Source organism: Equus caballus, chromosome 3, assembly GCF_041296265.1.
Source record: "Equus caballus isolate H_3958 breed thoroughbred chromosome 3, TB-T2T, whole genome shotgun sequence".
Classification (NCBI taxonomy): Eukaryota; Metazoa; Chordata; class Mammalia; order Perissodactyla; family Equidae; genus Equus; species Equus caballus.
This window is the reverse complement of record NC_091686.1, coordinates 55,179,814-55,207,563: the sequence shown is the minus strand read 5'-3', so window position 1 is coordinate 55,207,563 and position 27,750 is coordinate 55,179,814. Positions and strand designations below refer to the sequence as shown.

The following is a 27,750-nucleotide window of genomic DNA, read 5'->3' as shown; positions in this document are numbered from 1 at the left end:
AAGTCATGTAGACACCAGTCATATTCTTAGACATCTCTCTTCTGTAGCTTATTCCATTTGTCCCTGAATTGGAGATGACACATGGGAATTAACAGAGGGTTGTGGTAATGGGTTTAAATGCTGAAGAGTTTTTTTTGTTAAACAGTAACTACCTGAGAGGCAGGAGGTTAGTGAAAGACCTAAGAGAATTATATCATGTAAGGTTATATATTTGACTTTTGAAAGTCTTTTAGGAAAGGTGTTATTTATTACAGCTGTTTTATTTAGTTGGGAATATGTCTGATCATTGTTTGTGAATACCCTTCTTAAGAAGAAAGCCTTTTCTGTTTTAGGTTAATACAAAAGCTGAACCAGCAGACAATATTACAAGTTTCCTGTGGCAACTGGCATTGCTTGGCTCTTGCAGCTGGTAATGTAATATTAAAATATATGCTAATATTATGTTAATTTTGCAACAGTTTCTCTTTGCATTTTTGTGTGATGTTATTTAACTGGAAACCGTTGACTAACTGGTCAGGATCTGTGCATTCCTGTAGGACAGTGGCAGGTCTCAGTCAGCCTTTGTGTAGCTCATACTTTTTCAGGGTGTGGATGATGAAGAAGGTGGTCATCATTGCTGCCCCAACTCTCTTGCGGTGGAAGAGGAGCAGGAAGCAAGACTGTACTTGTGTTCTTGAGCATACAGAAGATTGGCTTTTCTCAGCCACAGTACACTATCAAGCTACATTCCACCATGAAGTTCCCAAATAAGTTTAAAAAAGGAGTTAGAGAAACCTAAGCCAGCAAATAATGCTGTATTTTATGTTAGAATAAATTTGAGGGGAAGTCTGCACTTGCATGTCTTGCTTGATGCTCTGTGCTATAATCCAGGTCATAGCTGGACCTCCTGAAGTCCTGGGTCTTGTGGTCTTGGGGTGATCAGAACGAGTTCAGCTTGCTGAGTAGATCTAAGCCTGGTAACTCTCCATCAAAACTGAATTGACATAAACATTTAATTTTTTCTTTGCATAAGTGTTCATGGCCTTTGAAGGGTAGTAAGACTCAGCTTACCACTCCATTGTCAGGACAGGTGGGAGTTTTGCTTATGGCCGTCTTACAGCATGAAATGTCTCGGCTCCCTTGCTCTTGGGCCGGTTTGGTGTGTGTAGGGGATCAATTAACAAATGATCCTACTGGATAACCATATTGTTCTAATGATATTATTTTTGTGGCTGGAACTTGCATCATTTCTGGTAATTCCAGTTATCCTGTTCTTATTTCAGATGGTCAGTTCTTCACGTGGGGAAAGAACAGCCACGGGCAGTTGGGCCTGGGGAAGGAGTTCCCCTCCCAAGCCAGCCCGCAGAGGGTGAGGTCCCTGGAGGGGATCCCGCTGGCTCAGGTGGCTGCAGGAGGGGCGCACAGCTTTGCCCTGTCTCTCTCAGGAGCCGTTTTTGGCTGGGGGATGAATAATGCAGGGCAGCTAGGGCTCAGTGATGAAGAAGGTAGGTAAACTTCATATGTATCTCTTTGGTTCAAAAGCACATTCGTTTGTTTAACACATGCTGCTTGAGGGTTTGCTATGTGCTGGACCCATGTTAGGTGCTAAGGGTACAGCAGCAAACAAAACAGATAAGACCTTGGCTCAGTGTCTGCTAGTGGGTGGAAGCAAACAACAAACCAGTTAATAGATAGTCTGTCAGAGGGTTTGAGGGTAAAGTTTCTTGTTTTATGTAGGGTGGTCAGGGAAGGCATCTCTGATAAGATGATGTTTGAGCAGAGCCCTGTAAGAAGTCAGGTAGGAAATGAGACGTGTAGATATCTGGGTGAAGGGGACAGGACAGGTGAAGGCTCTGAGGTGGGAAGGTATGGGGTGTGCTCAAGAGTGGAGTGGAGTGTGCCAGGGGAAGAGTAGCAAAGCAGGAAGTCAGAGAGGTGGTGTAGGGCCATTTGTGTAGGGCTCTGTAGGGCGGGGTAAGGATTTTGGCTTCTTCTCTTGGTGAGAGAGCAAGACACTGAGGGTTTTGAGGAAAAGAGTGATCCAGTTTGACTTTGGCTATAGTGGGTCCATGTTCCCGGAAGACCAGTTTGGAGGTAGTGGGAATAAAGTTAGATTTTGTATATACTTTGAAGATGAGGCTAATTGGTTTTGCTCATTGTTAGATGTGTGGTTCGAAATAAAGAGAGGAAAAGCTGAAAGGATAAGGTTGCCATTTATGAAATGAAGAAAACTGTGTGTGTGTGTGTGTGTGTGTGTGGGGCAGAGGGTGGGTGGGCAGAGTCGAGGAATGTGGTGACACCATGAGTTAGGTTTTAGATATATTAAAAACGAGATGTCTGTTAGACATCCAAGTGGAGGTGCAGGCAGAGAGCTGAATATGTGAGTCAGGAATCCGAGGGGACCCCAAATTCATGCTAAGATGGCTGTGTATATTTCATCTCAATGGCGAATGGTAGTGACATTCTGATATTTATCTTATTCTAGATCGAGAGTCTCCTTGCCATGTGAAACTCTTACGAACGCAAAAAGTTGTCTATATTAGTTGTGGAGAAGAACACACAGCAGTTCTCACAAAAGTAAGGGACTCTGGAGTGTTCTGGTTTGTTCTGTGGCGCTTCGGTGCTGGGTATGACATGGATGATTCTCATTGCTTTGTTATTTTTGATAGTGTTTTTTAGAGAGAGTAGTGATGGTGTTTAAAAATAGTTCACTATAAATAACCTTAAAATATATATAGCAACATTCTGTGTTCCTTTAAAACAAGCCATTTAAATATGTAAAAAAGAAAGAGCAATGTAATTAATGTTTTAAAATATCAACCTATTTCTTTTGCTTCTGAAGCAGTCACATCTAGAGATAAATGTATTTCATGTTGAACAAATACTATTATAGATTCACATTAATAAAATACCTTAGAATTTGTTCAAGTACAGCTGCTAAAAATATCTTACTTGCCAAGGAGTTTGTGGAGACTTTAATTTCTTAAATATGAATGATCATGCAAAATCATCTCATTTCACCTCTTTGTTTCTGCTTTTTTTGTTTTGCTTCCTAACACATCATTGTACTTTTAAAAAATTTTCAAAATTTACAGAGGATGCACGTTCCCTTGAGCAGTGCCATCTTTGTTTCCTAAAGATGTAGTCTTAAGTTCCTTTTTGATTATTTTTCTATTTAATGAACGTTCCAAAGAAGTGATTTTGACTGAGTATCTAGTGAGCGTGGTGTTCTTGTCAGACCACTGTGGTGTGAACTTTGTGTACAGAAAGCCTTAGAGGAGTGCCCTCAAACTCAGAGACTGCGGTCACGTGGTGTGTGTTCCTTCTTAGAGTGGAGGTGTGTTTACCTTTGGTGCTGGTTCCTGCGGGCAACTTGGACATGACTCTATGAATGACGAGGTTAATCCAAGAAGAGTTCTAGAGCTGATGGGCAGTGAAGTCACTCAGATTGCTTGTGGCAGGTGAGTGCTACTAAGAGCTTCCTGGTATCTCTTAAGCCCCAGGAATGGATCTTGTCTTTGTCGTGATGGAGAATGCGGTTAGACCTAACCACCCTCGTTTTAAGAAATCTTAACTGCATGCACATCTACAGTGAATGTGTGGAGAGAGTCAGATCTGAGCAGGGTGTGGCAAGGAAGGGTTTTAGATAAGCACAGCATCATGGGGACATTAGGCTTCTTTTGGGATAAAGAGCAGCAGGATGTGGGGAAGACCTGAGGAAAGTAAAGTGAGGGAGCCTCAAAGAACTTCTTGGAAATTTTGCCTGGTTCACCCTGCTTCTTCCCTCTCATCCCAAAGGCCAAATGCAGCAGGCCATTCAGCTCTTTCCAAGTCTTGCCATCCTCCCCATGACCTCAAGTGTCAGAGAAGGATAGTATTATGGAGAGCCACCCACTGCACAGAGTCACATGTAAACATGGGGGAGGATTTCTAGGGGCACTCCTAGGAATCGCAGTGCCCACATGTGGCAGTTGAAAGTCTGAGTGTATGTCCATATCAGTAGAGACTAAGCTGTGAGTTCATTTGAATTGTTTTTCCCCAGACAACACACCCTAGCCTTCGTGCCTTCTTCTGGACTCATCTATGCATTTGGTTGTGGAGCAAGAGGTCAATTAGGAACTGGACACACTTGTAACGTGAAGTGCCCATCTCCTGTGAAAGGTTACTGGGCTGCCCACAGTGGCCAGCTTTCAGCCAGAGCTGGTAAGAGTGATTTTCATTGGAATTTAATGATATTTTAAATGATAAAAACAATTGTTTTTTGAGCATGTTTCTACTTTTTACCCTGAGGTCTTTTGGAGGGAATGAATATGAGGTATTTTAACATCAATCAGCAAGTGTTTGAGTACTAACTATGCATGAGGCTCTGTAGTTGAGATCCTAGAGAATAAATAAAGCAGAAAATGTTATTTTGGCCCCAAGGACCTTGGTGGTGTTGTATAAATTTTAATTATTATCGTTGCTAATCATAAAAGTTAATGTTTATTGAGTGCCTAACTAGGTTCCATACTATGCTGAGCACTCAAAACATCCTTGAGAACAACTAGCGGTGGTTGTCCCCATGTTGGAGATGAGGAAACTGAGTCGTAAGGGGGTTAAGTAACTTGCCCAAGATCACAGGGGTTCTGGGGACAGGATTTAAACCCAGGTCATTCTAACGCCTGTGCTCTTAATGCTTGTGCTGTGGTACCTTCCCTTTGCTGTTGTTGCTATTTTGGTCATAACATGACAGTTCTTTTTATGCCATTTTTTTCTTCTCTTAAAAAATAGTTAAATAGCACAGTGTCCATTTCATGGGAAATCAAAATAAGGCAAACTCAATATGTGATATGAAATAATAAATCCAGAGGCTGCCCTGGAGCTGCAGAGGCATTAAAAAGCAGCATGATTTAATAGTTACTTTTGATTTTGGAGACTATACAGTGACACACTTACAGCTTTATCAGGATTTGTTTTTTAATAATAACCATCATCAGCTCCCTACTGGATTATAAGAAACTTAAGGACAGGAATTGAGTCTTTTCCTCTTTGTAAACCTAGCATATATATAGCACAGGGCCTGGCCCAAACTTCTCACTCAATAAATATTTATGGAGTGAATATATGAGCATGTGAAAATATAGTGGAACTTAAAATATAAAATAAACAAGATTTTTGTTTTGGTGATGTTCTCAAAAGTGAAAAAATGGCTTCGTGTCCTCTTCTCTGTCATTTCTAAATTTCTTTTTCTCCAGGGTGTACTCATGCTAGGAATGCATCTGTTAAAGAAATATACCAATTTTGAAAACTCAGGTGTTTTATAGGTTAATTTGAAACTAAGTTTTTGAAGTTTAATTACAACCTAACTCATGTGATCATAAATTTTTGCTTGGATGTTTGCCAAAGTGATTTTATAACATAAGTAGGTAAATTTCAATTTATTATGTAAATGCTGTGGTTTTAGGAACCTTCATGGTAATGTTGGGAGCACAGAGGAAGGCATCAAGGAGTATTCCGGTTAGAGGAAGTTTGAGCTGTGTCTTAAAGGATGATTTGGAGTTAGCCAGGTAGAGGACTATGAGGGAGTGGGCAGTGGTGAGTACCACAGAATTCCACAATTCCAGGAGCACTGTTCCTATCATGCTCTAGGAGGCGCCCTTCATGGAGAACACCGTGTGCACTGGGGGTGGTAGAAGGAAAAGGCTGGAGATGTGATAAAAGCAATGTGGCTGTATCACAGTGTCCCCATGGATGCAGTGTGATGGGAGATAAGGCAGGGAGAAGGAAATGGAGGTCCTTATATGGCAAGCTTCATCCTGAAGGGACCAGGGACCCCCACACTCAGATCTTGCATTATATCTTAGGCATATATTACCGTTTATAGTAGTGATCATTTTAAATTTCAGATCAATGGCATAACAGAGTTAGAGTGAAAAATAGAAACGAGGTCAGGATTAGCTGATGGTTGGGGAGGGGGCAGGGGTAGGGTTAGAGTGGAGGGTGACATTTTGTATATTTATTTTTAATTGAAGTAAACAGTCCTGGGCAGAGAGCCAAGAGAGACAGTTTCTTCTTTGAAATAATTAAAATGGATAGGAAACCACTCTGAAGTATATTTTGGAATATTAGAAAAAGGAATCAAGGAAAAACTTTAATTATTGAAAAATGTACTGTTGAAAATTTTTTTGACAGATCGCTTTAAATATCATATAGTTAAGCAGATCTTCTCTGGAGGAGACCAAACTTTTGTACTTTGCTCCAAATATGAGGTAAAATTTTCTTTTGACTATTGTCTTGGGGGTGGAGTGATGGTGAACCAATATTTATAGTAATAAATACTTACATGAAAAAATAATTACATGAGAGCAGTGTTACTCTTTGTTTCTACCAATTTTATGTTATTAAAATAAGCGAACTAAACCTTGAAGAAGTTATCCCTGTTTTGCTCCCTTGAAGTGCCAGTAATTTTCCTGGTATTTTAATCATCGAGTTTTAATTTATAATTTAAAATTATTTATATCTATATTTGTTTCAAAAGAGATTTAAAGAGGCCTACAAAGTTCATACTTTGGCGTTGTTTGACTTTCCATTTCTTTCCTTCCCCATGAAGTAGCAACAAATGCTAGGTATTTGAGAACTTGGTAAGTTTCTTTGATATGATTGAGTATATATTAAATATAAGAGATACCACAATATTCAGGTATCCTTTCTTACTTATAATCTGCTCGTAGCACTGCGCTAAAATCTCCCTCGTAATGTCTGCTGCATCACTGGAGCAGGTGAGTCAGGAGGAATGACGTTCCAGTATCTTTTGGGGTTGAAGGTAGAAGTGTGGTCCAGGTATCTGAGACAGAGCTTTAATTCATTCCCCTCTTCCTGGATAAGGGAAATCAGTCTGAAATCAGCACCACAAACTTGTTTTTTGCCCTTCACTCCCTCCCCTCCTCTTGTGCTTTCCTTCCTCTCCTCTCCCTCACCTGTCCTGCTTTTATTCAACACACATTTAGGGAGGACCAACCATATGTGGTGCAGTGATCCTGTCCTCTCCTGGAGGAGCAGGGAAGGGCCTTTGGTGATGATAAAAGAATCAGAATTGGTTGGGAAGAAAATGAGGAACTGTGCAAACAAGGAAGCTCTCCCCGTTAGTCTGATACTTTGCCGTCTTTAAATATGCAACCTTCTTGCCTTCTAGTCAGTATGATTCTGTCATTGTGGTAGACAAGGTAGGGGTGGAGCCTGAGACTGCTGGTTGGAACACAGCTGAAACGGACAATTCGATTTTTTCCAGGTCAGGAGCCTGGAGAAGGTTCAGTTTGGTGCTACCATCTGGGGTGATTTGGAATTGTTGCCTTAGACCTATTTTAGGCCCAGCTTCAGTACTTCACAGAGAAATCTTGAGGAAAGCTGAAATTATTGTATTTCTTCGAGAAGCCAATAAAGCAAAGCATGAAAAGCACTGAATCTGCAGTTAAGAACTTTTTGTCCACAAGTAGTAGAATTTGAAGTTATTCGTTTCCCTAAGAAACTGACTTGAATTTTCCTGTGAAATTCAACATAAAACTTAGTTTCATTCCTTTTATAAATATGGAGTCTAGTATATGTAGTTGGATATTTTTTTTAAGATTTTATTTTTTATTTTCCCTTCCTCTCCCCAAGTCCTCCCAGTACATAGTTGCATATTTTAGTTGTGGGTCCTTCTAGTTGTGGCATGTGGGACGCCGCCTCAGCATGGCCTGATGAGCAATGCCATGTCCACGCCCAGGATCCCAACTGTCAAAACCCTGGGCTGCCGAAGCGGAGCATGTGAACTCAACCACTCAGCCACAGGGCCGGCCCCCTGTAGTTGGATTTTAAACTTCCTGTAATTACCACTGTTGTGACTAGCAAACAAAACATTGATGAGAAGAAGGTGAGGTATGTAGTGTTAGTGAAAACAGGGCAGGTTAAAGTTTAAACAACTGATGAGAGTGGTCCGCGTTAAAAAATGTAAGATAACAAAGAAAAAAAGAAACTAAAAAGAGAGTATTACTTAGGAAGGTGCGTTCTTTCATTTAAAAACTTAAACATATGCCCCTTTGCCTAAGCCATTAAGCATAGACATTTGTTTCGATACAGAGACTGATCAAATCATGTGTTTACCCGTTACCATATTGCTTGAAGAATCACTTAAAGAACCAGGGAAAAAGCGTCTGTGTAGTGACAGGCCCCATTTATATAAAATGCTGCCTCATTCATTAATGCTAGCCCTGAGGTGGAAGAGGGGGCGAGGAGTTATGTTCAGATGCTCCTTTGCTGCATGTGATTCTAGGTCCTGGCAATTGAGTGAGTGTAAACCATGGCCTCTCTTTTTTTCTTTCATCTTGTTCACTGAATAGAATTGAAGAGGCGGCATGATGGGGATTGTGTGTGTGTGTGTCTATCTGCATCTGCCTGCCTGCCTCAAGGCCTGCTAGGTGACATAATCCTCTTTTTCCAAGAACAGTTATTCTCACCCTTGGTTGCCCATTGAAATCTCCCAGGGTCTGTAAAAGACACTGATGCCTCTAGAGATTCGGCTTTAATCCATCTAGGATGTGACTTGGCTGTCTGAAGTTTTGGAAGCTCTGGTGATCCATAGTGCAGCCAAAGTTGAGAAACACTGACCTGGACCAATTTTTTCTTTTCGGCCTGTATGTAATGAGAAGGCAGAGAAAAGTGATGCTTTTTCTTGGGTCCTTAAGTGATTCTGAGATTATACTTCATCCAAGGCATCTGGTTTGTTAGACATGCAGTGAAGAATGAGAAAATAGTTCCATGTTTATGTTTTATTGTAAGTATATGTTAGTGTCTGTGTTCAGTTACCCCTTTGAGTGGGGGAAATAATCAAAATTTATGTAATAACAATGGTTTTAAGACCAGGGTAGAGAGGTAGTCTTGTTTGTGTGTGCTCAAATGTCCACTTTGACTAAAGATTTTTCTCTATGTAATTCAAGAGGACTTTTGTTCTCTCAGTAGATGTCTGTGGCCATTTTAATAAAATAATTAAGAACTAAATGATCAAAACTCTTGGCAAGTGTAGGGGAGTAAGAACTATTCCTCTACCCTCTAGGTCCTGCTGGCTGATCTAAGAATTAAATTGACATGAGACAGAGTAACAGGAGAAAATCAAACAAAGTTTAATAGCATGTGTACATGGGAGAAACCCAGGAAATCTGAGTAACTTGCCAAAATAGCAGAAGCCACTACCTTAAATACCATCTTTAGCTAAAGACAAAGGAAGATATTGGGGGTAGTGGTTTGGGACTTCAAAGGGAAGGAAGGCAATTTACATGGAGATGGAAAAGCAAATGTTTGATAGACAAAGTTGACTGTGCTTCACAAAGACAATGAAAGATGGAGAGGACTTCAACCAAAAGGCCATTGCTGATTTCCTCCCTGTCTACCACACCTAGTTTATGTTATACTATAGTTATCTTATGGTTTTAGCTCCTGCCTGGAACAGGGCTTCTATCTTAAATTCTTTTAGGTAGTCAGGGGGAAGGTCAAAGTTTCTTTCAGAGTCTTTTGTTCTTAAAAATAAACCAAAGAGACACATTTGGGGTGGCAAATTCTGATCCTCCCATGCAAGCATCTCTGATTTGTCACATGCCCTCCTCCTTTCCCCCTTATATTGATATCTTAACTAATAACTATGGGAAAGTAACCAGGAAAATTTGAAGTTGTCTTTTTATGTGTAGATAGAAAGGAGGAGAAAATGATCACCTGATCAATGCTTTAATACTACTTTTTTCCTCTGTTCTAGTGACAAGTATAGGAGATATAAAACACGTTCAACTTTTTCTTAGTTCTAGATCAAGAACAGGATTTGGGCAAAATAAGTTGAAAAAGAACAATTTTAGAAAACAAAAGTTCTCATATTGTTGTCTTTTTAATCTCGCTGAATAAAGGGTGTACAGTGCTGGGCAGCATTTGGAATTTTCAAGGCCATTATTGACTTGTCATTTTTGCTACATTTCTTATAAATTTATAGCCATATGCTTAATTAAGAGGCATTAAGTTTTCCTAGATTATTTGCAATATAAATTATAACTGAACTCTGACTTGTTATGATACTTTTTGTTGGAGTTTGGTGAACAGTTATGGCAAGTGATTAGTACTTTAAAAGCCTTGATGTTATGGTGGTTCAAAGCATAGGGGAAAGAAGTCTGGGAAAGCCGTATGGGGTTGCTCTCTTTGGGGAACACTCTTGAGACAGAGATTAATGTTCAGAAATTTCTTGAGAGGAGTGCACTCTAGAACAGCATCTACTTGGGGATGAAGGAGCTGGGATTGGGCAGGAGGAGAAGCTGAACTGCAGTTGAGGGTAACAGAGGCCTCAGCCAGTCTCCTGGGAGCTCTGAAGTTGGGATGGCCGTTCAGCCAGTCCTGAGAGGAGACAAAGGGCTGGGCCTCTGTGCCACACCTGTACGTGCCCCTGGATGTGAATGGAGTGAAGCGGTAGCCGAGGGCAATTCCTGCAGAGCAGCCTAGCTGGGAGCTGTCAGGGGCTTACCTGCTCGGCAGCCGGGGAGTGAGTGCCTCCATTGTGAAGGGTGGGAGTGTCTGGGCACCCCAGCTCCTATACTTAAGTGAAACACAAAGTGGAGATATGTGGGGAGAGGAGAGCAGAAAAGATCCATGCTGTTATGTAATTTCTCTTTTCTACTGTTATATTTAAACCTCCAGAATTCTTCTCCTGCTGTTGACTTCAGGACGATGAACCAAGCACATTACACCAGTTTAATAAACGATGAAACTATAGCAGTTTGGAGACAAAAACTCTCAGAACACAACAACGCAAATACAATCAAGTATGTGGTTGCTTGTTTTCATTTTATTTTTTTCAAAGTGTGTTGGAACTTTCTAGCTAAGTGATTTTCTCTACTTCGATGTTGAGGGTGTGAATATAAAGGGAGTTTTACATTTTAGGGGATCATTTTTTTCCACACATTTATTCAGCGTTTTGATGCCCTGAGCCCCAAATAACATGGAAGCTTGTCCCCTGCTCTCTCACGAAGTCTGTTCCTCAACCTGCCTTCTTCAGATCTTAGAAATCCTGACTGATGAGGCCTGAGTTGGTCTTTCTGCTGGGAAACCCTAGTGTTAGTGTTGTTTAACTGCAAGAGTTTCTTTCTTCACATGCATGTTCCAGGGCATCTGAAATGGAAGTGACCTGTTATCTTACCTAATCTGAATAATTTCCGGCACTCTCACATTCAGAATGATTAGTCGAGATGGTAATTCAGTGTCAAGTAGAGGAAAAAGTATGGTAAACTGGATTTAGGCCTTTTATCAAGTTTATTTTATGCTTAAAGGAGAATTATTTTTCTGCTCATTTTTACACATTTTATTGGCTTTCCTTGGCATTTCCATTTTTCTGCAGTCTAATTCTTGGGAACAAATGAATCATGCTCTGTACTACGTGATGGTCATTCCTAGAAATGTATGTAGTACATCTTGCTTTATGATATAGATTGTAGTGGGGCAAACACCAGGGCTCTAAACTCTAGGGCACACCAGGTAGCAACTTTCTGAATGAGAGATCATTGGGAATGCCCTAGAATGCCTCTGTGGCGGTTCTCAGAATCCCATTAAGCTTTGGGTGGCTCTCCCAAGGAGTTTAGGCTGGAAGATGGCGGGGGAAGGGGAGGGGACGAGACTCGCCGCAGGAGGGTCAGGGGGACTGTAGACTCATCTTGCTGGGACCTTGACGCTTTACTGGTCCTCTGTTTTCTTTTTATGAAATGAAGGGTTGGAAGAAATGATCTCTGAAATCTTTCCCGACCCAGATTCTATGATGAGCAGAAGTCGCTGTGATGCCCTCCTCCACCATGCATTTGTTTATTCCTCCCCCGGACCTTATACTAAATGAGAGGGTCTGGGGTTCCTGACGTGCAGTTTCACTCTGAGTGCTCGGACACTAGCTATTTTCCCAAAACCTGTGTAATCTAGATAATAGGAATAAACACTCGTTTCACTTATTTTTAGTTTCTTTCTTAGATGGGCAACAAAATAGAAGGAAGTGGTTATTCACTTATTAATTTGCAAAGATACTTTCTGTGTTTGGTAAATAACAGCTCAGCTTCTCTTTTTTGGTTTTATTTTGTGTTCCCGTTTGGAGGTGAGGTGGGGCATGTCTTAGATGGTTGGTGGCAGGAGAGTGTTCAAGGTCATTATCACGAGCAAGAGTTTTTCTTTTGGTGGCTTTGATACTCTTTTTATTTTGACATGACTTTTGGAAAACTTAAGTTCTTAGCCATTTTGAGATGTGACACAACGTTTTTCTAAAGAAGGTACGTTGTCCAGGCCTTCACCTGAGTAGGCAAGAGCGGCTGTTAATGAAACGCTGGAATAGGTGACTAATCTTGCTGATGATTAAATAACCATTTATTTGTAATTATTAAAAGCTTCCCTTATTTTTTCTTTCTGAGCAGTGGTGTTGTTCAGATATTATCTTCTGCAGCCTGTTGGAATGGAAGCTTTCTTGAAAAAAAGTAAGTGACCTAGAATCTTAAAAAATACCCATATGTGGTGAAAATACGTACTCAGCAAAGGCTGTGAAAAACTTCTGCTCTCTTTGGTGGTTGGCCTTAATTTGGTGGATAAGCTCATGATTTGTGTAAAAGTTGGAATGTCTAATAATGATGAGTGAGAGGGCATGAGGAAGGGCAGTGCTGATTCATGCCTGGTTGGCAGAGATGCAGATTACCATCGAGACAGACTGTCTCAGAGAAGAGTTGGTATAATGAAAAGTAAGATATTTCAGGGTATTCTAAAATGTTACCCCCACTATGTGTACAGTATTTGTTCTTAAATTCTTAATTTTTGAAATAATCTCCTTAGATTATTTGGTTTGCTTTCCCATAGTTTTTTTTTTCTCAAAGAGAATGAGCTTATGGGGAGGTTCCAAGGAGGCTCCAGGGCCTCCTTGGACTCAAGTCTAGCCGCTCACCAGGAAGTGACACTGGGCTGAACTCCCAGGTAGTAAGTAGAGTGTTTCTTTGATGGGCCTCATCCTTTCTGCAAATATCCTCCTGACGCAGCAGAAGGGCCTCGTCATGGGATTTGGTCTGTGGTGATCTCAAGTCCTGACCACCTCTCAGTCCTTTTCTGCCAGTGACCAGGCTGATGACTTAGACTTCAGTTCTGTGTGTGAATCATTCCCCCTCCCCCCAACTGTGTCTCTAACTGGGCTGCAAGAGATTGCTTCAGAAACTCTCTTCAGTTACAGTTAGAGATTGCAGAGTCATTTACTTGTAACGTTAGGGCAGCTGGAATGAACTCATCCAATTCATCTCAGAGTCAGTCCATAGCCTTTTCCTTTAGGGAAGAAGGTTCTGGATTGTGCTAATGTTGGTCTTTTCGGACAGTGGTTCTCAACCAGGGTGATTTTGCTTCCCAGGGGACATTTGGCAGTATCTGGTGACATTTTTAGTTGTTACAGTGGGAGAGGGTGTACGACTGGCATCTAATGGGCAAAAGCAAGGGATTCTGCTAAGCATCTCACAGTCCCACTCACCCAACCAAGAATTATCTGGCCCCAAATGTCAATATTACCAACGATGAGAAACCTTGTTCTAGAAGGTCAAGCTTCTATCAGGTTGCACATGGCTGGTGGCCAGATTTGTTAGGTTATCCATACTTAGTATCATGGATTCCATGAAGTTGTAGGTAAAGCCTTTTTTCTTTTTAACTGACAACTGTGCTATTTCAGGAGTCCTGTTCCTCTAGTTTATGCAGAATGCATCGCAGGAAGCCAATTAAAATGGAGACAAGTTTTACAAAGCAAGAAATACATATAAGCATAGCAGAGGGTACTTCTAAGCATACGGAAGGTTACATATGGGGCACTAGAGTTAATTTCTGTTTGGGGCAGATTTACTTTTAGAACAACAACAATGAAAAACCCAACAAACACAGCCCAAGCATCTCCTCTTGATTTAACCATTTAGGTTCCCAATACATGTAATTATGATTTCTTAAAAAATGTTAGAAACTCTACCTATGTTTTTATAAATTATAACACTGCTGTCAGACAGAGTTCAAACTATCTGAATACGTCCATTACTCCTAAACAGAAGCCTGCTTTGCAAATAATTTGTTTGTAATTAATAGATGTGGTATGTTCAAGAGTGGGAGAGGCATTCTCTAAGTCTCTAAAAGGCTGAGACTTCATTTAAGGTTAGAAAAATGGTTAGTTGCCGGGAAGCTAAAAACAGTAGCAGTGAAGTTAGGCCTTGAGTGAATGTAATTTTATCCTTGCGTTATCTAAATGTTAGCTTTGTGTTTTTTGTAGATCTGATTTTTATTTTAAATACTTTGTTAGGAAAAGCTTTAAAGAACAAGGTGCTACTTGTCATTTGTTGATGAGTGGGCCAGTTTGCAGAGGGGATGTTTTTTGCACCTAAGCATTGCCCCTGCATCTAGTTTCATGTCTCACAATTACAGAAAAAGGCAAAAACACAAGAGCACATCAGGGAAATAGCACCCTACTTATAAACTTCAGGACAGCCTCATATTGACATGATCATCCTTGTGCTTTGACTTGAAGGAAAAAAGACATGACTATTTTAAGAATATCTTAAAAAAGATTCCAGGGAGGTTTATTCTGTTGAGCTTCCCCAAAATGTAGTATTTTTGTGTGTCATGTCTGGCAGGTCAAATTTAAATCAGATCAATGTGGACAAACTATTTTGTTTACCTCTTTGTAATTCCTATCAGAGTCTTTGCTTTGTTTTTCTTTTATTACACACTCGTTTTGTTTTTGTTTAGAATTGATGAACATTTTAAAACAAGTCCCAAAATCCCTGGGATTGACCTGAACTCAACTCGAGTGTTATTTGAGAAGTTAATGAATTCCCAGCACTCCATGATTTTGGAACAGGTGTGTTCTTTACATTACAAAGTGTATGCTTAAGAACGCATTTTTGCATTGTATTAATTCAACTTTCAAGAGAAGAACAAGAGTAATATGAAAAGGCAAAAGTCTTGTATAAATCTTAAACTCTGTAAAGTATTCACTTTGGGGATTTGACCTACCTTTAGCTTTCTCTTTGGCTTATATCTTCCTAAGGAAATGCCCCTCCAGAGTGTGAGTCTGCACAGGCAGGGGTCTCTGGCTTTTCCTTTCACTGATGCCTCCTGAGCACCTGGACCAGAGCCTGGCTCTTAGTAGATCCTCAGTGCACACTGAGTGAATGAGAGCTGCGAGTCCATCAGATAGCTTATAAATTTAGAGATAAGGTAACTAGATCTCAGGTGTGTTTGAATTGCTCAATACTCTTTTCTCTCATACAGATCTTAAACAGCTTTGAAAGTTGCCTGATTCCTCAGTTGTCGAGTTCACCACCAGATGTTGAAGCAATGAGAATCTATTTAATACTACCTGAGTTTCCCCTGCTCCAGGATTCCAAGTATTACATAACGTTGACTATTCCCCTGGCTATGGCCATTCTGCGGCTGGATACAAACCCTAGCAAAGTTTTAGGTGAATTTGCTAAACTCAATACCAGTGGTTTTGTGCTTTTTATTTTATTGGTGTGACCACTGGCTCTCGGTGGATTGAGATCCAAGGATCTGTTTGTTGCCATTTTAATATCCTTAACATTTAAACCTTCCTTTCCTTGCTATTAATTTCTAACAAGCCATATTTTCAATTTGAACAAATTGAACCATTATTTAGGTCATTTGAAATGATTCATGCCAGACTAATCTTGATTTTTAAATATTCACAAAGTTAGGTTATCCAACTTTAAACTATTTTTTCTCCTCCTACACTTGCTGGTAGTTAATAGTGCCCTAAAAATTAGTGTCCATCTGCTGCTCTTTCTCCTATAGCTAATTTAGGGGGTGGGAATGAAATGAACAGTTTTGATGATACAGTCTCCAAAGAAGGAGAGGAAGAAAATGACCTAGTGGAGACTTACCAAATGTTTGTTTTGTTTTTCTTTTTTAGGACAGTTGAGTCCACACTGATTTTTGCAGGCTACGGACACTTTGCTGAGATAAGAACCTTCCGTTCCTCAGTGAATTGGAGAGTGTCTCTCATGGGAGTAGCGCCTGAGATGTTTTTTTAATCGAGCCCAGAAAGTCTGTCACCTGGCTTTTTCCTTTTTTGTTTTTCTGGTAAATTTTTTTTAGGTGTTCATTGCAACTCAGTAACTTCTGCGTTCCATGTGGACTAGGATGTTACAGAGTGTGGTCTCCCCGTGAGCAAAGAGACCTGTGTTCCTGAGGATGGAATACTGGCTTTTCCACATTGCTTCCACCTTTGTAAACGATAGAAGCAGAATGAAGCACTAGTAATATGTTGGTCCTTAATTTTTTTTTTTTTAAGATCAAAAGCCTTTTGGGGCGTATTTGTCAGATATTCTGATAGACTATGAAGTAAAGAATGAATATTACCTGACTTTTAAGTTTTGGGTTTTTTAAATTTTATTTTTTCCATATAGGATAGCATAAAGAGATAAAATTGTTCAGTTTTACACTTAATTTGTTTTTAACTTCTAGTTGTAGAGATTTAAATTTAAAAGAATACCTCAAAATAGAACACTATAGGTACCCATCATAGAAACTCATGATTATCAATATTTTGTCCGTTTTGCTTTATGTATTTCCCCTGCCACCACCTCTTTATTTTTGCTGGAATATATTTTTAAAATCTCAGACATTGTGTTATTTCGCTCTTTAAATATTTTAGTATGGCTGAATTTATTTCTGACAAGTATAGTCTTCTTGTCTGGTTATGAGAAAGCGTTGTTTGGTGAGAAACAGAAATAGTTTTTCTGCTGATTATGCCTCTTGAAGGAATAGTTGACAGTGGTACTGCTTCTGGGGCATGTAGTCCTTTGTGTCTGTGGTACAGGATTTAGGTGGCAGCTGACAAGAGGGCTGTGAAAGGATTAGGATATGTGAATGCTCCTGCCCAAAATATGTGCCTTAGCGTCTTGTCCACATGTCTTCTTGGAATGGAACTTTTAGATTAGCCTTCTGAATGAGTCTTTGAGGAAGAAAGTCAGATCAAGCTTTACAGAATAGCTGCAGGCATTCTTGTTCAGATGCTGGTCTCTCCAGAAATGCTTCAATGGATTCTTTTTAAAGTCAGTTTTGAGAAACTGTATTTTAGACTAATGTTCATCTTCTAGCCGGGAGCGGTTTTTAGCTAGTAGGCAGAAGACATCAACATTGATCAAGATTACATGTTGAAATATGTCTCTTCTTTCTTTCTAAAGATAACTGGTGGTCTCAGGTGTGCCCGAAATATTTCATGAAGCTGGTAAACCTCTATAAAGGCGCGGTTGTTTATCTACTGAGGGGAAGAAAGACGTTCTTAATTCCTGTGCTGTTTAACAATTACATTACAGCAGCTCTCAAGCTCTTGGAGAAGTTGTATAAGGTAAGCGTAGAGGGGAGCCTGTGGGAAGAGGGGTCCAATGTCCTACTGAGGCATTCTGTGGGAAGCATTTTCCAGTCATCACGGTTTTAGGTGTCCTTATTTTCTTCCTCATCAGGTAAATCTTAAAGTGAAGCATGTGGAATATGATACATTTTACATTCCTGAGATTTCCAGTCTCGTGGACATTCAGGAAGACTACCTCATGTGGTTCTTGCATCAAGCAGGCATGGTAAGAATTTGTGTAAAGCATATCTTAAAGCTTCAGTCTTTTCTCTGAGTACACATAAGGATAAGAAAAGCACATCTGAGCCCTGTCGTCTGTCCTGGACTTCGGTGTTAGCGTCACAGTTCTGTTTATCCACTGACTTTTGCATTCTCGAAAATCTGAGGTGCTTTGAGTATCGTAAATGATCATAAGTAGTCACTCAGAGAGGTATAAATTTTAATTAGTTGTCAACATTAAAAAAAATCAGGTTATCTAAAGTAGTCAAACTCATAGAAAGAGAAAGTAGAATAGTGGGTGTTAGAGCCTGGGGGAGGGAAAATGGGGAATTGTTGTTTAATGGGTATAGTGTTTCAGTTTTGCAAGATGAAAAACTTCTGGAGATCTGTTGCACAATAATAACGGATGACACTACTGAACTGTACACTTAAAAATGGTAAATATGGTAAACTTTGTCTTTTACCACAAAACAAGTCACGACACATAAAATGAATTTCTAGCTTTTCTTGAAACTTGGGAGATCTGGCAACATGACCTGTCCTCCCAGGTGGCACCAGCTGCTGGAGTTCAAGAGAGGCTCTTCAGATGAGGCTCATGTGAGCCACAGTCCCACTGCAGCTTGATGTTGACGTTGAGGAAAGGATCACTTGCTAATTATCGTCTTCCAAAGGCTAGCCTGCTCCTCCAGTTGTCTTATGTCCGCTGCCTGAACCCTGTAGGCCACCTCTGATTTAGGATTCTGTGTATGAAAGTGTCACATACCCCTGAGCCAGCCCTCACTGTGTATTAGATGTGCCGTCCAAGGAGCTGTGGATTCCTGCTGCCACCCTTGACTGGTCAAGAATTGCTCAGTTTGATTACAGACTGACTTGGGATATGTGTGGGGCTTTTTAGGGTCCCCCATCCTATATTCCCCATCCTGTGGAGTATGTGTAAAGTTGAGTGATGTCGGAAAACAGAATGATGATTTGGTTATTGATTTAGCGAAGCCATGTGCAGCAGATCCATTCGAGATGAGTCCTTGCCGGTTTGACAGATTCATCACCAACACTTACGCAGTATTAGGGTTTTTGGACGTCAGTAGTGGTCTCCAAAAGCAAGGCATTTAAATAGGTTTATTTAACTGAGCAAGACTGTTTTCTTTAATAATAGATGGTAAGTTTGATCAAATAATAGAGCAATATTGTATTTTTAATAAGATTTTATGATTACCCTGAGAAGACAAAATACTTTCCAGTAAAGATGGGTTAGAGTCTTCTAAATGGGTTTACATGGGAACTTTAATGCGGAGGCTAGCAATGAGCTCAGCTTTCACCTGCTAATTTAGAAATTGTAGAAGGATAAGCTCTTCTGTTTCATCAATTTGTGAATAATTATTCATTGAATAATAAAATGTTAAGTTGAAATAAGCCTAATGAATTATTTAGTCCAACTGCTTTGTTTCCAGGTGAGGAAATGGAGGCCCAGGGAAGTAAACAATTTTCCCACCAGTTCAATTATATAAAAGCCAATTCCTCTGACTTCTCATTTACTCTTTTGATGACTTGATGCTAAATAAAATAATTCTGATGAACCCTAATTCTTTTTGACACTGAAAAAGAAGTTGCCAGTGTTAAAATCTAAATTATCATGATTGTAAACTCTGAATGGAGGTATTTAAGTGAGCAACTTTTACAATTTTTTATAGTTTCTTTCTCTTAACATTTGATAAGAAGATATAAGTCTTGAATACCAGAAGCTCATCTCCTCTTTAGTAATTAAGGTAGTTATTATGGAAAGATAGAAAATCATGTGAAATTACTGTGAGACCTTTCATGATTTCTGTGGAATTTTTTCTGTTGTACAAAATACAATACTATTAGAAACAGAAGTTTAAACTTTTTGATATCTTGGATTTTAACCCAAAATACTAAAATCATTTCATATATAAGTTTATTTTAACCACTTTTAAATGATAGTGATGAATAATAAATGGATTTTCCCCAGCTTTTACTGAGGAATAATTGACAAAATTGTACATATTTGATGTGTACAATATAAGGACTTGATAACACATATGTGTTAGAAAATGATTACCAGGATCAAGTTAATTAATACAGAGTTTTCTCATAACGATTATCACCTCATATAGTTCACTCTTTTTTTGTGTGTGATGACAGTGCTTAAGATCTACTCTCAGTGCATTTCAAGTATATAATACTTGAAATAATATATAAGAATATAATATTAACTGTAGTCTCCATACTGTACAGTAGACGCTCAGAACTTATTCGTCCATCTTACAACTGAAAGTTTGTATCCTTTGGCCTGCAGCTCCCCATTCACCCCCCCTCCCCTGACAACCATGATTTTCTCTGTTTCTATGAGCTTGGCTTTTTTTTTTTGGTAGATATTACATATAAATGATACCATATATTACTTGCCTTTTTCTGTCTGGCTTTTTTATCATAATACTCTTTAGGTACACCTGTATTGTTGCAAATGGCAGGATTTTCTTCTTTTTATGGCTGAATAATATTCCACTGTACACAATAAATGGATTTTTGTGTGTTACATTTTTTAGCTTGGTGGTAGCTGAGGCTCTATAGCATATAGCCCAGAACACATGCTCTAGTCGCAAAATAACTGAGTTCAAGTCTCAACTCTGGCCTACTAGCTATGTGACCTCAGGCAAGTTACTTAGTTTCTATAGGCCTAGCATCCTTATTCGTAAATGAGAATTATAATGGTATTGTGAGAATTAAATGGGAGAAAGCATGGCGAGGCCTCACTTAGCAGAGTACCTAGTACCTGGTATATAATAAGCCCTCATAACTATTTTTTGCTAAGCAGTTGTTGGGCACTTAATTTGTGTCATGTGCCTAGAGTCACTGGGGATGGAGACATGTGGGACATGGTGTTTGCCTTGTGGGTGTTCAAAGCAGAGACAGCAGTGAAAAAGGGATTACAAAGGGATATAACACGTGTGCAAAGGGCTATGGAGCACAAAAGGAGCATTCTAATGTGGCTGAGTTTTGCTCATTTTAAAGAAGGGGTAGTAGTGGCATGTATACTTCAGTTAATAAACTGCCATTGTCTGCACCTGAAAACCAAATAGCACATAGAATGAGTGACGTCGTGGGATCCCATAGAGGGCAGCACAAGTGAGAACATCAGTGACACAAAGTAAATGTTTCAGAAATAAACTAGAGTCACCTTGACATCCTGCTGTATGTGTCATCCGGGGGCAGTGTTTTGGCTCCAGGTAGCAGTATTGTGCGCGGGTGAGACAAAGCAGCTGTTTCTGCCTCAGCATTCAGGGGTGCTGGGGAGCTGGGATTGCCCGTGGTGAGGGAAAGAATGCCTGGTGGCAGGCAGGCCCGAAGGCAGAGGCGCCTGTTTCCTCCTCACACTACAGGTGTTCACACTACAGGTGTTCATGCAGTGCATCTTGTCCCCAGTCATAGCCACAGTTAGGAAATGTTGACTCGGAATTAGAAAAAAAAAAAAAATCCCAATTCTCCAGTTCTGTACCAGGTACTTATTCATTGCTTTATTTCATGTACTTTAAAAAATGAACTCAGATCACAGTGCAACCCATTTCCAGCAGGAGCACTTGAAATGTGATCCACGAGTACTTTGCTAGTTTGTTTGACAGACTCATTTTTGGGGAATGGATGGCCCAGGACAAGCAGCCTCTCAGGAGGAGATCACATATCTTATCAGAGCATATGCATTTTTCTAAGTTAGGGAGAGCAGTCATGGAGCAAAATCGTAACACCACTGTTTCAGTGTTTATTTCACATAGTGCGGAAATACTAGTACTAATACCGTTTCTGAAATGTTCAGCATTCACAAAATAAAAATCAGTGAAATTAAATTATTTTCTTTCAAATACAAAAACTCATAGACTTATACAAAATTTGTAAATGTACAAATGGACCTTCTTATAGGTCTGCTGCTCCTTTTGACTGAATACCCTTCCCTCCTCTGCCTTCCTTAGAGCCACCACTACGGTCCTTCCTTGGGGGGTCTTTTGGACCACCAACTCTTTGGCCTTGGCTTTGGTTCCTAACCGAAGCGGTTTTGGATTTCCTTCCAGACATCCCACTCAACTGAGAGGATGGCGACCCTGCCCTCAATTTAACTCCTTTGCTGCGGAGGAGAGATCAGCTTCCTTCCAAAACGGGGCTCTTTCAGGGCGTGGGAAAGAGTCGGGCAATGGGAGGGACTAGGAGCTGCAGAAGGTGGGTGTTAGAGGGGGCTGGGAGGGCTTGTGGGGGGCTTGCAGGGAGAGCGTGCTAGGAGTCAGAGAACTGGAGTGGGACTGGGGAGAGCCAGGAAATACAGCTGCTCGTTGATGTCTGAAAGAACTATATTGCCTCAACCAAAATACCTGTATTTGAAAGTACTCGGTATACTGGGACGCTGCAGTGCCAGCAACTGTTTTTACAGTCCCTCTTATCACTCCTCCAAGAGTCACTTTTACGTGTGATGTGTTCAGAACTTTACCTTGCTTTATAGACTAACACACATTAAAGGTCTTTATTTTCCCTTGAGAGTAAGTAGATAATGCTTAGAATAAAATCTCTTCTGAGAGGAAGGTTAGGAAATTCTGAATATTGGCACCAATTTTAAACCTACTTCCCCAGAATGCTCATAGGTACCTAGACTAGAGGATAACTTTTTGGAGTGCTGTTTTACGGTGTGTGGTTTTTTTTTTATTTTAGTGATTTCAGTTCCTAAATTCAAAGTAATTAGATATTGTCGGCATGAGAGTGAGTTACATTAGGCTGGATTATATATTTCATACCTTGTCTCACTGGACTGGAACTGTTTCTCGGATTAGAGTTTCTTAGTCTGGGGAAATGTTCCAAGACCACTGAAGGGACTTCTTTCTAAAGGATAAGCAGGGTGGATTTTAATTAAAATTGCTTTTAAATGATTTCATTGAAATATATACAAACACAAGAGGAGGTAGGTATACACTTCTTATTCTAGCCTTTAAACAATTTTTGCAAATTAAATACAAACAAAACTCTAAAATCAATAAAATGCAGATTAGCTTCATTGATTTAATGTGATGAGCAAGAATGTTTTACTGAAACCACACCCCACTTGCATGGTGAATCAGGATGGCCTGCTGTCCACCGGTGCTCGGCTCGAAGCCCGTCGGCCCTGGGATGACTCAGCTCTCTCTTCTCCTGTCAGCTGCTATTAAACCTTCATTCGTGCAGCGAGCCAGGACTGCTCTGGCCTTTTCCTGGGCACAGATGCATCACTTGCAAAGGAAGACTCCTTTTCTTTTCTCAGTACCCTTGGGCAGTTAAGTATAATGTGGCACCAGTGCAATCACTAAAATAAGTGCAAATTATATGGTAAAACATCATTATAAGGAGCTCATTCAGAATGTGTTTTTATTAATTTTGTTCAGGATACCATTTTTTAAAACCCCCACAAAATTAAAAAGTCTACAGAGTGATCTCAGATCTCAGAGAATAAATCCAGTTTTCTGTGTGAGAAATATTGCTACAGGTCAACGTGATCTATATTTTTGATTCTTTTCTGTTTTATGAAGTTAATGAATAATGTTTCTTATATAACATAACTTTCAGAAACTAGTTCCTTCTTTTTTTTGATAAATGAAACTGTAACAGGCCTTTTAGATATGCTTGTGATTGTTTTTATTTACTGTTATTCCCATCATCAAAGGTTGATTCAGGTTTTACTCACATGTTGTTGGAGTGTCTTCTGTAGGCCGCACTGGTCAAAAAGTGCTGAGTCAGGAACAGCGTTCTGAATATGTGGTTTCTCCTAAGAGTAACACCTTAGGAGTGTGGAAGAAGTATGTCTGAGGAGGAGATGGAACATACTGACAAATAAGGTGCAATTTGCATTATCCACTGCCCAACCAAGTTCATCTCTGAAGTACAGACTGTGAAGCTCCTGTTTTGGAATTAGATTTCTTACGGAAGAGAATTCTCTTAATGCTGTGAATTATGGAGGTAGTAAAATGGCCTGTAAAGGTACTTTAAAAACTTTTAAAAATTGTTTTTAGTTTCTCAGTCTGCGTTCATCAAAACATCTGGTCTATTCCATCAGAAACCCAGTCAGCCATTCAAATGGCATTAGTTCCATGGCCAAATAGTCAACTAAGTTCTACGGTTTGTTACTTGTATTTTATATTTGTAGAGAGTAGAGAGTTTGGGTTTTGCAATCCAAGTAAGAGACTTTTTATTTTTCTTTACGCAGAAAGCTAGACCATCTATAATACAGGTAAAAGATCCTTTTTAAATTTACATATATATTTTTCCAGCAATGTTCTCTGTGGAATACTATAATATTTCCAATCATATATTTTGTTCTAGGATGCTGTGACACTTTGTTCCTACCCTTTCATCTTTGATGCCCAAGCCAAGACCAAAATGTTACAGACTGATGCTGAACTACAGATGCAGGTCTCATCTTTTAAAAATGACTTCTTCTTCTTACTGTGTTTCTTTCATCCTACACATTTAGTTGTAATTTTTCCTAATAGAAAGTATATTTGGATCAAGTTCTATTATAAGTTTTAGAACTATTCTAAATTTTTTCAGCAGTTTTATGTTGAGTATAAGACATATACGTGAATGCACATTTATGTGGTTCAGGAGTTGGCGAGCATTTTCATAAAGGACCACGTAGTATGTATTTAGTCTTTGTGGGCCATACATTCTATCTCAACTATTCAACTCTGTTGTAGCACGAAGGCAGCAAAAGACAACATGTAAATAAATGAGCATAGTGGTATTCCAGTAAAACTTTATGTACACTCAAATTTGAATTTATTTAATTTTCACTTGTGATGAAATATTCTTTTGATTTTTTTCAGCCATTTAAAAATGTAAGTGCCAGCCCCAGGTCTGAGTGGTTAAGTTCGCACGCTCTGCTTTGGCGGCCCAGGGTTTCGCCAGTTCAGATCCTGGGCGCGGACATGGCACCGCTCATCAGGCCATGCTGAGGGGACATCCCACATGCCACAACTAGAAGGAGCCATAACTAAAATATACAACTATGTACCGGGGGGCTTTAGGGAGAAAAAGGAGGGGAAAAAATGTAAAAATCATCATTAGCTCAAGATCTATGCAAAAACAGGCAGCAGCCTGGATTTGGTCTGTGGGCTGCTGTTTGCTGACCCCTGATAGAGAGAAAGGGAGATAATTAAATGGGGCTTGATAATTCTTTATTGAATAAAAACTTAAGTTATTGAGATCTGTTTAATTTACTAATTACACATTTTTATTATAAAATATGATTGATTTTTTTTTCCTCCTGAGGAAGATTTGCCCTGAGCTAACATCCATTGCCAATCCTCCTCTTTTTTTTTTCGGCTTGAGGAAGATTAGCCCTGAGCTAACATCTGTGCCAATCCTCCTCTATTTTTTAGACGTGGGACAGCTCCACAGTGTGGTTGATAAGTCGAGTAGGTCTGCGCCCAGGATCCGAACCTGTGAACCCAGGCTGCCAAAGTGGAGCGTGTGGAACTTTAGCCACTCGGCCCCGAGGCTGGGCCCAAAATAAATGATTGATTTTGACAAGCATACAGAGACATTGGTGCATTAGCAGTCCACACCTACCAATGCCTACTGTTGGTGGATATATAAACTTCATTCATCTCTCTGTCTTTGTCTGTTTCTCTCTAGCTCTCTATCTGTACATATATGTTTGTTTTCACAGTGATGTATCCATGATATTGACAATTTAAAGGTTTTCCTGAGATGTGGACATTTTTCAAAGAATAAAAGCTGTTTAAAAGTTGTTATTAGGTTTCTTTTCCTGCCATTTTGAAAGTTATGGTTTTTACCCACTCTCCATCGTGTTTCTTCCGGAACAATATTATTTCAGTGTTAATCAGCTGGTCTGAACATTTTCCTGGAACTGGTTAGGGGTCATATGATTCATAAACTATTTCAGTTAATCTTTTTGGGTTCATATTAGAAAGATTTGTGTATTGTGTAAACATGAGTAACTTAGAAAATGTACTGTGAAAGTTAAGAGGAAGATAAAAAGGAACAAAATGGAGATGCAGTCAGCCTGCTCCCTGCCTATTCCAGGTCCAAAGGTAAAGCTGGCTGCTGTCCCCAGTCACAGGTGTGCTTTGAGTAATTGTGTTGTTGGATGTGCTGTTCAAGGTGGCGGTCAATGGAGCCAACCTGCAGAATGTCTTCATGCTTCTCACCCTGGAGCCTCTGCTGGCCAGAAGCCCCTTCTTGGTCCTTCACGTGCGCAGGAACAACCTTGTTGGAGATGCCCTAAGAGAGCTGAGCATTCATTCTGATATTGATTTGAAAAAGCCTCTCAAAGTGAGTGCTTCAATATATTTTTCTAATTGGCTTTCTAGGTTTTCCTTAGACAGTGTTGATGATGTAGCAAAGATCTTATTTTTAAAATTGTGTAGTCCAGCCATTCATTATTTCTTTCATTCATTTTATAAGAATGTAATCACCTCCTTCTGTCAAATCACCAAACAGAACACCTCAACATAACATCAGCTAAAAATGCCAGTGGATCATGTGAGGGCTTATAGGGGTCCCTTTGTCTGCTGTCATCAGTGTACCTGCTCCAGCTCTACCCCAAACAACCAGGCAAGAGCTAAACGAAAACTGAAACTAGGTAAGACTGTCGAGCCAGTGTCTAGGAAGTCTTTGGATGTCAAAGATTTAAGAGAAAGAAGGTTAAAAAGGAGGAGGGAAAGGTAGTCATATCATCTGGGAAGCTATTGGTCTATTACGGTAGGCACTCTTAGCTCCTAAAATTACTAAATTAAGAATTGTCTTTCCTCATAAACCAGCATGTTTATATGACTACATGTTGTATTCCTAGGGCTTAGCACAATGCTTAGTACACAGTAGGTGTTCAATAAATGTTTGGTGAATTATTTGAAGTTGTTTTAAGTCATTTGTCTTTCAGAAGACTTCCATATCTCAATTTCCAATCCTGTTGTAAACTCCAGTCTCTCACACATAATGGGCAAGAAACCGATGGTCTCTCTGACATTGTCACCCTCTCCAGAACGACCAATAACATGTATCAGTCTCATCAACCTGCTTGGGAGTTCCCCCTAGAACTTCTGGGTCAGATGGGGGCGCTCTTTGCCCCGTTTTCAGTCTAATTCAGATGAGACAGTTCTTGCCTTGCAGCACGTCTGAGTTAAGTCTTCTGCTGGCGTCCGTAAAATCAAGTCCAAGTGCCCATGCCCCCTTTTACTCTCGTCCTGCTCTAGGCACCTTGAACACAGCCATGAGGATAGGCTTTCTCAAATGCTGTTTTTAGCCCTTTGCCTGAGCCCTTACCTGTAAAATGGGGATGATAATGGTAATCCCCATGAATAAGGCTGTGCTGAGGATTAGGCTAGTAGAGCTTACATTCTGGCCTGTAGCAAATTCTCAATAAATCCCATTGGTTGGTTGGCTATGGTGGTTACTGTGATGATCGTTTCTGGTCCAGCATGCCCCAAATGGGTCTGTTTATAGTCCCTCACAGAACCCAGATCTGGGCCTGCTTAGAATGCCTTCCTCCTTTCCATGTGCATTAGTCACTTCTAGAACCCCATCAAGAGAGATTTCTTCCAGAAAGTGTTCCTTTACTCAGGTTAGTCATTGTTTTCTCTATGTGCTAGAACATTTACCTCTCAATATATTTGACTCTTTGAAAGTAAAATGTTCTCTCTGATTCTTTTATGTTCGCCTTACTGCCCCAAATAGATGGTAGACTTTCTGTGGGCATTTGGTAAACTTCTGACTTCCTTTGTAGTCCTCGAAGTACCTGGTAAAAGTTCTGTGTGTCTGTAAGTGCCTTGTTAATAATCAACAGATACCCCTTTGTGGTTCTCATCGCATCAGTGTGGTCTATTATATCTTCCCTCCTTTGTCCTGACTTTGGGAAGAATTTGCTAAAAAAAGATAAAATGCTAAAGATTTCCCTGAAGTATTAATTCTACTTTCATTATTTTAAGGTAATCTTTGATGGTGAAGAAGCAGTGGATGCTGGTGGTGTCACAAAAGAGTTCTTTCTTTTACTTTTAAAAGAACTTTTGAATCCCATCTATGGAATGTTTACCTACTATCAGGATTCAAATCTCTTGTGGTTTTCAGATACGGTAAGTTAGTGATGTCCCAGTTAAACAGATGGAGTGAAT

The 27,750-nt window shown here is 39.9% G+C and overlaps 1 protein-coding gene across 11 annotated transcripts in view; it reads left to right on the top strand.

Annotated features, from left to right (window-relative positions):
* Positions 1–27,750, top strand: part of HERC3 (HECT and RLD domain containing E3 ubiquitin protein ligase 3) — a 98,055-nt gene that overhangs the window by 48,087 nt on the left and 22,218 nt on the right. For all 11 annotated transcript variants that reach the window (XM_023637727.2, XM_023637728.2, XM_023637730.2 and 8 more), the window contains 16 exons: positions 333–409; positions 1,263–1,484; positions 2,465–2,556; positions 3,310–3,440; positions 4,022–4,182; positions 6,151–6,227; positions 10,663–10,787; positions 12,411–12,470; positions 14,749–14,860; positions 15,274–15,463; positions 17,208–17,371; positions 17,487–17,600; positions 23,826–23,849; positions 23,942–24,031; positions 25,745–25,915; positions 27,568–27,711. In XM_023637727.2, the coding sequence (XP_023493495.1) occupies positions 333–409; positions 1,263–1,484; positions 2,465–2,556; positions 3,310–3,440; positions 4,022–4,182; positions 6,151–6,227; positions 10,663–10,787; positions 12,411–12,470; positions 14,749–14,860; positions 15,274–15,463; positions 17,208–17,371; positions 17,487–17,600; positions 23,826–23,849; positions 23,942–24,031; positions 25,745–25,915; positions 27,568–27,711 (1,954 nt within the window). The remainder of the gene's footprint in view (positions 1–332; positions 410–1,262; positions 1,485–2,464; positions 2,557–3,309; positions 3,441–4,021; positions 4,183–6,150; positions 6,228–10,662; positions 10,788–12,410; positions 12,471–14,748; positions 14,861–15,273; positions 15,464–17,207; positions 17,372–17,486; positions 17,601–23,825; positions 23,850–23,941; positions 24,032–25,744; positions 25,916–27,567; positions 27,712–27,750) is intronic.